The sequence below is a fragment of the Lontra canadensis genome, unplaced genomic scaffold, assembly GCF_010015895.1.
Source record: "Lontra canadensis isolate GAN:19392208 unplaced genomic scaffold, GSC_riverotter_1.0 scaffold58, whole genome shotgun sequence".
Taxonomy (NCBI): domain Eukaryota; kingdom Metazoa; phylum Chordata; class Mammalia; order Carnivora; family Mustelidae; genus Lontra; species Lontra canadensis.
The window spans coordinates 7,772,279-7,785,116 of record NW_022631052.1 but is presented as its reverse complement, the minus strand read 5'-3'; the positions used below and the strand labels follow the sequence as shown (position 1 = coordinate 7,785,116).

Below are 12,838 nucleotides of genomic sequence, written 5' to 3'. Positions count from 1 at the left end.
GAGGAGTGACATCATCTCTTTAAGACTACTTTTCCCAGGGTGCCTGGGTGGCTCAATGAGTTAAGCCGCTGCCTTCAGCTCAGGTCACGATCTCAGAGTCCTGGGATCGAGTCCCGCATCAGGCTCTCTGCTCGGCGGGACTTCCCTCTCTATCTCTCTCTGCCTGCTTCTCTGCCTACTTGTGATCTCTCTCTGTCAAATAAATAAATAAAATCTTTAAAAAAAAAAAAAAAACTACTTTTCCCCAGCTGCAGGAGACCAGATGAACCAAAACAAGAAAAGTGACACCGTATGTAAGCACTTAGTTCCTGTGATGTGATGAGTCACCACCACTGTGGCCCCAGCAAGTGCACGGCACATAGTAGGAGCTCAATAAGTGTTTGAGTAAATGAATGCATGAATGAATGAATGATTATTTGATGTGATTCCCCCTCCTTAACGGAACAGCTGCCCAACCAACTCGCCCAGCTGGACCAGCTGTATTAGCCCTAAGAGAGGGGCACCAGGGGTCCCTGACTCCTCACCTGACACCCGCCAGAGTGAGGACTACTTTATTTTCCTGGCACTGTGAGGTTTTATATTCTGAGAACTCCAGAATATAAAGCAGCAATCAAGGGCAGGAGGAAGTGATCGGATGTGGCTCCCAGCTCGTGGCGAGATAATTAGGTGTTTGATTGGCATCCTCTCTTAAGGACAGCCACCTCCAGGTCCTGCCTGCTGCAAGAGCCAGCGTGCTTTCCTACCTAATGTTTAGGGATGTGGTAGGGACCTGAAGGTGGGGCAAGGCACTGAGTGGGGGGCAACTACAGGGGGAAGGGAGTTGAGGCCCAGGGTTGGCCAGCCTGTTTTCATTCATTTATTTATACATTCATTTATTCAATAAGTATTGAGCACCAAATATGAGCCGAGCATTGGGGATACCTCAGTGATCCAAACAGATCAAGTTCTTGTCCTTCTGGAGCTCACATTGGAGGGGCGTAGGCAGTGGAAATAAACAGTCAACAAACAATAGAAGTAACTAAATACATGTGTCTGTAGCAAGTGGCACGAAGAAAAGTAAGCAGAGCGAGAGAAAGGTCAAGTAGAAAGGAGGTGCTTGCTATTTTGAATAGGATGGTGAGACAGGCCTCTGTGAGAAGGTGATGTAAGAGCCCAGACCAGAGGAGGCAAGGAAAGATCTGTGCGGAATTCTGAAAAAACAGCATTTGGGGCAGAAGGAACAGTCAGTGCAAAAGACCCTGTGGGAATGTGCTTGATGAGTTCAAGCGCCAGCAAGGACCCCATGTGGCTGGAGGAGTGTGAGCAAAGCAGAAGTAGCAGGAAGTGGGGCTAGAGATGAATCACATGGAGCCGTGATGTTTTGGTGAGTACTTTGGTTTTGGCTCCCAGTCGGTGCAAGCCATGGAAGAGTTTTGAGCAGAGGAGGGACAGAATGTGACTTGGGTTTAACAGCATCATTGTGGCTACTGGATGGGGAAGGTACTGGCGGCAGCAGGGAGCCCAGCATGGAGGCTCCTGGGTTACCCAGGCAAGTGATGACTGTCCTGGCCTAGGGCAGTCAGGTAGACAGGGTGAGATATGGTTAGATCAGACTCTGGTAGGATTTGCTAATGAAAACAGTGTCCTGATACCAGGGCATAGAAAGTTGCCACTCTCTTGGGGCCTTAGGGTTGGCATTGGCTCCAACCCGAGCAACACGTGAGGCCCCTGAGCACCCAGCCCTTTCAGGCACTTTCTGCAGCCTGGACCCCCTGCCAGCCACAAGTCTCTCATCCTGCCTGTGCCACCATGAGGGATTGGATGCCATGAGTCCATTTAACAGTGGTGAACCGTAGAGGCAGAGAGGCCAGGGGTCTGCCTGAGCTCACAGGGCCAGTAAGCAAGAATGTCTGAATTTAAACCTACTCTGTCTGCCAAATGTCAGTTTTTGGGGCTGCCTCCAATGAGAAGCAAATTGCTACCCGGATTTTCTGGAAGCCAGACCCATGAGGGCTGCTAGGAGGACTTGATGGACTATAGTTATAATTCTCTATGTTCTCTTTGTGACCCATCACCCCATGAGGGCAGGACCTGGGTCTGGCTTGTTCCAGGCAACATTGTAGGTGCTTAAAAGGTGAGTAAATGAGTATAAATGGATGGATGGACGGATGGACAAACAAAGGAACAGAGGCCCAGCCATGCTCCTGGTCTTCAGGCTTCGTGGGTGCTTGTGAAAGACAGACAGTTCAGGGCAAGTTTACCCCGTCAGTATCTGGAGGAAAGAATCCAGAAAGTCACAGGTTCAAGTCCCCATGATGCCACTTCCCAGCCATTGTGACCTTGGATGAGCGGCTTTGTCTCTCTGCAGGTACTCTGTGTAAAATGGCACCTGCATCACAGACCATTCGTTTGCTCCCCCAACAGATGTTTCTAGAGAATCCACTGTGTGCCAAGCACTGTTGGGAGAATTAAATGAACTTCCGTGTGCCAGTTAGCATGGACCTAGTATCTCTATAGTAAGCCCTCTATGGGGCAGTTATTGTATTATTGTTATCACTGCACTGGGAGTTTGCTAAGAAGTGTTGGCAGTCTCACCCACACACCCAGGCCTCGAGGTTTGGCCACATTCCCCTTAATGGGCTCTTTGACCCGAATGTGAACTGTCTGTCACCCCTAGCCCAGCTGATGGAATGCAGTAAAGCTAGCTTGGCAGGGAACTGCTTCTCTTAGGCACCACCCCTTGCCCCAGCCTCGGATAATTGGCCCGATACATCTTGGCATCTGAAATTTACATACGGTGCAGGGAGTGATGGATGGCTCTGGTAACTGGGCTGTCTCTCAGCTGCGGCTCAGTTATCCATCTCGGCAGGCTGCGGAGCCATCCGTCTTGTCTCCTTGTTCATGGCAGGCCAGCATGTGCCCTCCAACCCGGGTCATTCTGCAGCCTCCTCCCGGCGCTGGCCTTGGAGGCACTTCTGCAGGCGTCACTCTCACCATGCTCCACAGCATTCCCTGAAACCCTTCTACTCAGTGTTCGGCTGAGACTCTGATGGTCAAGCCCTGAACGGCTCTATGGACCAAAGATGCAGAATGAGACATTTGGTATGCACAGAGAGGGTCTCACCTTGCTTCTGCCACAAAGGACTTCTCATGCTTATATCTGCTAAGAGTCATTCATTCACAAATGAATTATTTGAGTGCCTACTATGCACTTAGCACTGAGCTAGAACCCCTTGCTACAACTGTGAATGAGAGAGGTACAGTCCCCACCCTAAGGGACTGAAATTCCATTGGAGAGTGTCAACACTGAAGATCCTAGACATTATGCCCATCACTTTACCTACTTGCAATCTGGTTCTCAAGGGATCTTTATAATAAATCTATGGGCACAAATTTTTACCTCCATTTTACAGACACAGAAACTAAGGTTGAGTCATTTGTCCAAGGTCACACTGCTAGAGAAGTGTCAAAGCCAAAATTTGGATACAGGTCTGTGGGCTCTAAATTATATCATTGTTTCCCAGACAGACAAGGCTCTTTCAGAGTTTCTGACACATAGCATTCATGCATTCATTCATTCATTCATTCATTGGACCAACAATCATTTCTAGAGTGCATACTATGTATCGGCAACTGTTCTAGGCAGTGAGTATATAGTAAGGTAAAAAGACCAAAATCTGTCTTGTTCTTGTGGAGTTTTCGTTGTCTCAAATAAGATAAGTGAAATACACAGTGTGTTTGATAGTGATACATGTTAAGGAGAATAAAACCAAATACAGGAACAGGGAGACCAGTTAAGGGTTATTGCAATAATCCCATTCCCTCTGCCTGAGATGCCTACCTTCTGTCTGACGCACACATCCTTGTGGACCCAGGTCAAATACTCCCATCTTGGTCACCCTTTCCCCCCGGTCACAGTAAGTCACCTTGCTGTCTTTTCCCGTTATACTTCCTTCACACTTTTATACTGTATTTAGGCACACAGTGTTGGAATCGACCTGTCTTCTCCACTGCACTGTGAACTTTTCAAGGACAGGGACCATGTTGGCTGGCTTCTGGATACCTGTACCTGGCACAGAATTGTGGCTCAGTAATTAGTTGGAGGGATGATTGGATGGGGGTGGGTGGATGGATGGATGATTAATTAGATGGATTATGGATGGATGAGTGGATAAGTGGATGGGTGATTGGACGGGTGTGGGATAAAGGACTTCCATCCTAGGTAACAGCTTACTGGGCACTGGCAGCCCTTGCCCAAGTTGGGCACCACATAGTGATTCATTAGAAGGGGTAGGTAAAACTCTACCTCTCCCTTGCCCCATCAGTTTCCATAACCCCTCAGAGGCAAGACAGAAGATATATTAGGGTTTCATTCTTCCAAGCATGCTCTGGAGATCATGTCTTCACATGTTGGCCTTTGTCCCCTTCTACCAGAATTATTTTATGCCCTACCTTGTCTACCTTGGTTTCTGAGCTCTTAGAGAATACAGGCTGTATCTGATTCATTATGGCCCTCCCCCTTATCTAATGCCTAGCACACTGGAGACCATGGATGGGTGGATGGACAGGTGAATGGATGGAGGAGGGTCCATCATCTCTGGCTGGATCTCCCTACAGTAAAGAGAAAGCAGAATTCCATGTGTGTGTTTGGGGAAGTTGGTGACTGCTCATCCTGGTTTTCCAGGCCTGACCTAGAATCTCAACCATCACTCTGGCCACATATCCTTATAGGAGGTAATAGACATACAGTACTTAGTACACTCCATAAATATTAGCATAAATATACTAATAGTAACTCAGAAATGTTAGCTATGAGCTTTTATTTTCTATAGGGAACTTCTTTCTGTGTAAGATTTCATTTGAAGACAAGGTTTTAGGGCTTTAAAAAATAAAATCTGATGTTTTATCATATATTTCCAAATCGGGCAAATAAATATTTGAAAGGACTAGCAGGAACACAAAAGAGATGCCTGGACTTGGAAGGGAGAGTTTATGCAGCCTTCCTGGAAGAGGGGACATTTAAGTTGAGACAAAAGGATGAATAAGATCACTCACAAAGAAAGAATGAAATCATCCAGGCTGAGGGAATGAAGTCTGTGGAGCCATACAGTCGGGAGACCCTGCTGCATTTGGATTCCTGCAAAGAATTCAGTCTGGCTGGGAAGGAGAGGAGGAGAGGGGAAGATGGGAGGAGCTGACAGGGACCCAGTGACACCTGAGGTCCTCACTTCCTTAAGCCCGATCCCCAACAATAACTGCATTCTTTTTAGAAAGTGTCTTCTTAGAGTTGGTTTTGGGGGGACATGTCTGAATCCCCCAAAAGTGCGGTTGTCTTTGGAGCTGATTGTCTTTGAAGCTGACACATTGTATGTGCTTGTCCCCCCAGGACATATGACGGGGGGACTGACATACATATACATAACTTGGGTTGTGTCTTAATGTGTTTCTCCTGTGAGAACATAGCATCTAGCCCGAAGTTTTGTATGTAGTTGACACTTTAGGATCACGTGTTGAATTTCAAAAGCAACTCTTGTAAGATTCCCCTTCCCTCCTGCTTGGGAGGCACAGTTTAGCTCAGAATGTTCCACCTGCCTCCCTGGAGATAACTCACATTATTCCTTCCCCACCTAAGACCCACCCTTTTCCCTGAGCAAATCCAATCTGTTAAACAGCTGTGTGACTTGAGCAGGTAGTCTAGGCTGTCTGTGTTCTCAGTTTCCTCATCTTTAAAATGGCAGAATCAGATTCAGGTAATTTTGAAGTGTAGGACATACACTGACGGCTGGACATGAGATGATTGTAAGCAGTCAGTAGACCAGGCTTTAGAGGGATCTACTCATGCCAGCAGGAATATGTATTCCTTCTCAGTGCTCTTCCATTCCTTCTAACAAGAAGGAAGTCTATCTGGTGCTACACTACCTTTAACATCTCTCTAGCATTTGGTAACTAACCTCCTTTTATAACAAAGACACATAGCAGTGCTTTGTTTTATTGGTAGTTTATTTCAATGGCTGCCATCTGTTTAAGACCTGGGATTCTCTAGTGATTAAAAAATAAAAGGTGTCCTTTTCAAATGTACTTACTTAGGTCAAAAAGAAGAGGGGAGGTTTATTATGAAGGTCAAGAACAGGCAAACTTAATCTATGATGCTAGGGTCAGAATAATGGCTACCTTTAGGATGTATTCACAAGGAGGCACAAGGGAGCCTCTAAGATGCTGGGAACACGAACATTCTATATCTTGATCTGGGCAATGGTTGCAAGGGTATAAAAATTCAGTCTTAAAATTAAGCTTAGGGGCGCCTGGGTGGCTCAGTGGGTTAAGCCGCTGCCTTCGGCTCAGGTCATGATCTCAGAGTCCTGGGATCGAGCCCCGCATCGGGCTCTCTGCTCGGCGGGGAGCCTGCTTCCTCCTCTCTCTCTGCCTGCCTCTCTGCCTGCTTGTGATCTCTCTCTGTCAAATAAATAAATAAAATCTTAAAAAAAAAAAAAATTAAGCTTAAAGCTATACATGTCTTAAAAAGAAAGAAATAGGAGTCAATTTGAAGATAAATATTAAATAATAATTCATGTGGTATATTAATATGGCAAAATGCATGCTAGAGGGGTGTGTGGGGTTGAAGTTTGAACAATGATGGACTGGGCGACCCAAGTTTCCTTCTGGTTCATACGTTCTGAGACTCTGAATGCTTTGGAGGTCTAAGTCTCAAGGTTGCCCAGTACACTGATGGCAGATCCTCTCAGAGCTCGGGGCACTTGCTGGGCAGTGGCACTTACGGTGGGGAAGCAGCAGGACTGTAGAGCCCATCTTCCCACAGAAGAGCCCTTCCATCCCACCCCAGCTTCTTCCTGCTGCTCCTGGTCCTGGGTGCAGCTCAATCCCAGCTTCCTTTTTCTCTGTGCATTGGCCCGAGCCTCAGCTGCATCCATCATCTGCTTCAAGCTCATTAAAATTATTTCTTTTTAGTTGCAAATGGGCTGTTTATGATGATCATTATTTGAATGGTCTGCGCTGGGCTCCGGGCTGTCTGTCTGCTGCTGATGGCAGGTTAATCAGATGAGTCTCCTCCCGGCCTGGGCCTGGTCCAAAGTCTGGGGCTGTGTTAATCATGGGTCCCCTAGGGCTGGGGGCTGAGGGCCAGGGTGGGAGAGGAATGGAGTTCTGCTTGATCATCAAAGGAGGGCCTTGCTAGTCATGTATGTGTGTAGTGGCTCAGACATTCATTTCTAAAACTCTGCTTCTAAAACTCAGCTTCAAACCGGTACTGGCTTATGTTTATGAGAGTTTTTTCCATTCCTTCAAAATAAACACAGTGCTGGGAGCTTTTTCATTTTAAGTGTTTTTATTTATTTTTTTAAGATTGTATTTATTAATTTGACAGAGAGACAGTGAGAAAGGGAACACAAGCAGGGGGAGTGGGAGAGGGAGAAGCAGGCCTCCCAGTGAGCAGGGAGCCCGATACGGGGCTCGATCCCAGGACCCTGGGGAAATGACCTGAGCCAAAGGCAAATGCTTAAAAATTAAGCCACCCAGGCACCCTATATTTTATTTTCTTAAGTAGGCTCCTCACCCAGCGTTCAGTTCCACAACCCTGAGATCAAGACCTGAGCTGAGATCAAGTCAGACACCCAACTGACTGAGCCACCCAGGCACCCCAGGCATATTTATTTTAAAAGACTCTCATTGATTCTGTTGTTGGCCCTTTGCTTTGTTAGTGTTCAAATGCCCTATCTTTTAGGATGAGTGGGAGTGGTTTTTAATGTTTTTCTTTGATGCAGTAAAACTTGGCTATACTCTGTTGATCTTCCTTTTTCTTTCTTTGGTGATATTTTTATGGACCTGTGAAACCCAGAACTCTTAGAATCACTGATCTAGTGATGAGACCTGAGATGTTTTCTGAACTCTCAGTTTATCCAAATAACAGAATAATATCAGCCAACATTTATTGAACACTTGGTCCTGTGCTTGATGGTTTATACAATTATAGCATTTAAAACAAGCTCCCTGAGTATCCCCCGACTAGTGGAAAAGTGGAACAGAAGTCCTACTAAGAGCCAGGCATTATAATTTTGCCTTTATTATCCACCAACGGGATAATCCACACCAGTATTATTAGAATTGACTGTAACTTATTTCTTAGTTGCTTCGTGAATCCCAAACAGACATGTTGCTGTGCTTATTACATGAGGTGAGGTATGTAAGGAGCTTAGCATGGTACCCGATACATATAAGCACCCAATGAATGATAATTATGATTATTATTTACTATTACTGTTATTGATGATATTGTCTTTAGTGAGCTGACCATAGAAATGTGACAAGAATTTAGTGTTGAAGGATGAGCATTAGAAGTAGGCAAAGTTGAGAAGAACACAGACATTGTTTGCTCTTCTCTGGCTCAACAGGAAAGACACCATGAGCTGGGCTTAAGTAGGCTTGGGGCTGGGGGTCTGCCAACATTCCCCAGCCTGGTGTTGCCTCTGCTGTGGCTTCAGCGTGGATGCAGCAGACAGATTTATACCCACCAGCACCCTGGGAGGTTCTGGTGAAGGGATTCAGTCACACAGCATAATTGTCTGGTACAACACTTCAAGTCATTGGACTTATCCTGCTGTGAAATTTCCTCTCAGGGACTGGGTTTGCTGTTTTAACTGAGGAGTCCAAGTCCAACACCAACCAGATATATCGTTGGCTGTGGTGTGGGGAAGGACAGTGTCCGAGAGATTAGAACATAGTGTCATAAACTTGATAATCCAAAACCACATCATGTCCACCCAAGTCCCAGTTCTGCTTGTTCTGCAGCAACGTAAAAATCACATCTTTGTCTCCAAGACAGATGAGAAAAACTAAGGGAACCTGTGAGCATTTTATCACAACTCACATTGATCATGACACTCCAGTTCCTTCTCTCCTGCCAAGTGAGGTTCTGTCCACCTGGCTGCACCACCTGGTTGAATTTTATCTACCTTTGATCAGTCCTTTTGCTGCAGACTTCTTCCTAGTCACTCAAGATTTTGGTTGTGGTCAATTGTAGTATCTTTATTGGAAACTATGATTATTTTTGAATGATAAATCTAAAGTGGCCTTTTTTCTTCTGTCACTCTGGTGGACTGTCAGAAACTGTTTCTGTCTCTCCTCTCTAATGATACCTTCTTCTTTACCCGGCTTAAAATTCCATGGAGCATCTGTACGGGCAGCTCCTGCACCTTCAAGTCAGTGTGTCTAGTGCTGTGGCATAGAATTGACTTCAGCACCTTGGAGAGCACCACACCACGGAAGCCCCATTCTATTTCACTACTTTCATGACTTGGCCTTCTCTCTTCTAGTCCCGTGCTTCTCCAAGAGGTTAGACATTTCTCCAGAAATAGAAGTTCCCTTGCCAGTTTCTCTCTAAGGCACCCTAGGCAGAGACACTTCTACTGGGCTTAGGATAGGCTCTCCTGCCTCTGATGGGTATGAGGTTTATGGTGCTACGGTGAACTGCTATAGAGCAGATTTACCGACTCAGACATGATATAAGACAATTACCATGCATTTCGTCTCTTACAGGGAAAAGGATTTGCAGCGGGTTAATAGTACTTTTATTTCATTACCTAATGGTAAAAGTGTTTCATTGTGTGTGCAAGACGAATGCGTATTAGCGATGACAAATGGGGTCTTTCAACACGGTGCCGGGCCTCATCATACATATGTTAGATTAAAGAGTTCACCCTAGAAATACACTCTTGCATCTGCGTGTGTGTTTTTAATAAATCTGATTGCAGAAATTTATTGCATCACCGGATTTAGGAAATTATGGGGCTTGATTGCTGCAAATATAATCGGGTGATATATACAGAAATGCTCCTCGAGTTATGGTCCAGAAAAAAAGCCCATCTCGGGATGGTGCAAGAAAGCAGCAGACCACATAAACAGAGCATTTCTTGAATTATGCAAATGAAACCCATGACAACTCATGGTGAATTGTACTCCCCTTGTGAGACTGCCACCATTAAAGCGAAGAAAGCCAAGAGAGGGGTGATCAAATATACATGTACAACCAGCAGACGCTGTCTGTGATGTGTGTGAGCTGGAGCAGCCCCCCCTTCCATCCCTCACTCTTTTTTTTTCCCCTCGATGGTACGTCCTGTAAAAACCTGGTCTGGTGCCTTCATTGCACATAAGCAGGCAAGGCACCTTCCAATCCATTTCTTCTGAATCCAGAGTCTTCAGTGAAATATTTCTTATACTTGAAGTGAACCTTAAATGATTTACTGCAGGATACACAAAAGGTCAGCTTGCTTCTTATTGGCACCTTCATTTTTCCAAAATCTACTGAAATTAAAAAGCCATCTATATCTTAAAAGGCGTATTTATGAACCCTTAAGTGTAAGTAAGTCATAGTTGGAACAGTTCCCACCTCTGATATATGAAAGCTGTCGACAGCACTTTCTTACACTATAATATGCCCATACAATATGCCGCACTTTACTATTTTGACACGGTTTGGAGATGTTTTCTACAGTTACTGACAAGCTTATGCCATCACTCCTTTGGAAATTTAAGAGGTGGGGCAGAGGGGTGGGGGAGAGAGTAAAAAAAAAAAAAAAACCTCCACCCAACTTTATGGGAGATTATTGATCTTCCGATGAGCAAAAAAAGCTGTCCTGGATTTTTTTCAGTTGCATCCCATTTTGTAAATTATTCATTTGTGCCAGGAGTCAATATCCTATCTTTTCTCAGCTTTGTAAGTTAAGAAAACTTGTTCAGAATGCTGTTTTGTACGATGATGAAAAAGGAAAAGGAGGGGAAAAAATCTTTCTCTTCTCTCTCTCTCTCTCTCTCTCCCCCCTTTTTTTTTTTTATATTGTTTCAGAAGGAGCTTAATTCCGTCGCTTCCGAGCTGTCTGCACGGCAGGAGGAGAGTGAACATTCTCATAAACATTTAATTGAACTCCGCCGGGAATTTAAGAAAAATGTACCTGAGGTACAGTATATTTGCTGTTATAGAATTAACTCAGTAGGAATGCAGATTTTCCTCTGTTCAAACTGTATTTTGGAAACTGTAGACATAAGTGACTAACAAGAAAAGAAGCTAATTAGCCACAAAGAGACATTACAGCCCCCAACCTTTGGGTGTTTCTTGGTATAGTGGTGCTCAGTGGTGCTATCTAAAGTGAGGGCAGGACGCTTCTCCTTTGAAGTTATTGTTTCTGCCGGCTCCCTAAAACATCCACTGCCCCCCGATATTCATCTCTAGTCAAATGCTTGGCCTTGACAGCAAGGACAGTTTGTCTAGGGTTTGTGATCTTATTTTCCTTTTCCATTGGTGTCGGGGAAGGACAGCTCTAGGCTCCTCCACCCTCTCTGGGCCTTCCCTCAGTCTCCTCTAAAACACCTCCCGCTGCCATAAAGAGGCCTCCTTCTTCCCCTTCACTTCTTGCTTTGCAGCTCCAGCCACCAGCTCTGACTTTCCCAGCTGCCATGAGGGTGGTCCAGACAGATCAGTCCTGTCCCCTTACCCCCATAACATAAGGGCCTCCCAACGGAAGAGACTAGAATGGGCATGATTTTGTTCTTTACAGGAGCGAATGTGTTAATTTCTTTACTTTCTCTATCAGGCCCCCTATTGCTACTCAGATCTTAAAAAAAAAAAAAAAAGGATGAAATAAACACAAAGAGGAATAATAAAGCCTTCTGATTCCATGTAATGTTATCAAGGATGTGACACATCAGAGCCACTGGGTAACAGAGACCCTGGCTGTCCCCAAAACCAACTTTGCTTCTCTGTGGTCAGCAGAGGTTAATAGTCGACCTCTCTGCCCTAACCTACTCGGGAGGCCCTGATCTTGGAGGAGGGTGGGGCAGCATCTGGCATTCTGAAAGTATCAGATGTTGATTCCACTCTGCCTATTAGAATCACCCAGGGGTCCTGCTGCCCTCTTCCTGATAGAGGAGGAGGCCATGGAAAGATGGAGAAGAGGCAGGCCAACCCAGGTATTGGGCTACATGAGCACAGAGGGGTCAAGTCTTCTAGCTGTGAAATTCTCCTCACAAGTCACGAGTATCTTCGGTTCTTCAAGGCAAGAGAGGGAAGCGGACTATAGCCAAAACTTACCCATGGAGCAAGTATGGAAGGAATCTTAGGTTTGCGAGGTGAGGGAGGGTACACCTGGAGAAGGAGCAAGAGTCTCAGGTCAAAGTGTCTCCCATGTCACACCTTCAAAAAGGCCAGTTCAAGTCCTGGGCTTGACTCCCCGAGCTAAGAAGGCATAGGTGATGGTGAGCACCCTTTGCTTCCTTCTTGGAACAGAGAACAATTTGGTATTTAAGCTGATTTTCTGCCCAGAAAGAGGGTGACCGAAGCTTGGCCTCTGACTCTCCATTCTGTGGGAAACGCAGATGAAGCAGCCCTAGATCTTCCCAGACCTACTTGCCCTCGCTCTGGTCAGCACAGATTCTCCATCTCATCCTCCTCCCCCAGACCACATGGGAGCCCCCAGGTGATGAGGGAAATCCAGGCCAGGTTTTAAGCCTCTGAGTTCAGCTTACATAATTTTAATACTGCATAATTATGCAATTATGTAATTAGGAGGAATAAGTTTCCATTCCTATTATAGTCGCGCCTCTGAAAATTCTCTTTTTTGGAACTAGTCTCTCCTGATTGGGAGAGTCATGCCAAGGCTTTATTTAAGAACATCATCTGGCTGGTGCCCAACTCACCTCCTGCTGGCGCCTATGCTCAGCTTCCCTCCCAGGGGTGAAGCATACAGGACAGGGGGCTTCTAGAAATGGTCAGCATTGGCCCGAAGTCCTGCCAACCCACCCCCCACCCCCACCCCAGGCCCTCAGATTTGGATTCCCTTGAGTGTGGCGTTAT

General features: G+C 45.7%; 1 protein-coding gene across 4 annotated transcripts in view; it reads left to right on the top strand.

The window, feature by feature from the left end:
- Positions 1-12,838, top strand: part of CUX2 (cut like homeobox 2) — a 254,098-nt gene that overhangs the window by 146,337 nt on the left and 94,923 nt on the right. For 3 of the 4 annotated variants that reach the window (XM_032876294.1, XM_032876291.1, XM_032876293.1), the window contains exon 2: positions 10,835-10,945. The exons of the other annotated variant lie outside the window; for it this stretch is intronic. In XM_032876294.1, coding sequence (XP_032732185.1) covers positions 10,835-10,945 — 111 coding nt within the window. The remainder of the gene's footprint in view (positions 1-10,834; positions 10,946-12,838) is intronic. 4 annotated transcript variants of the gene reach the window in all.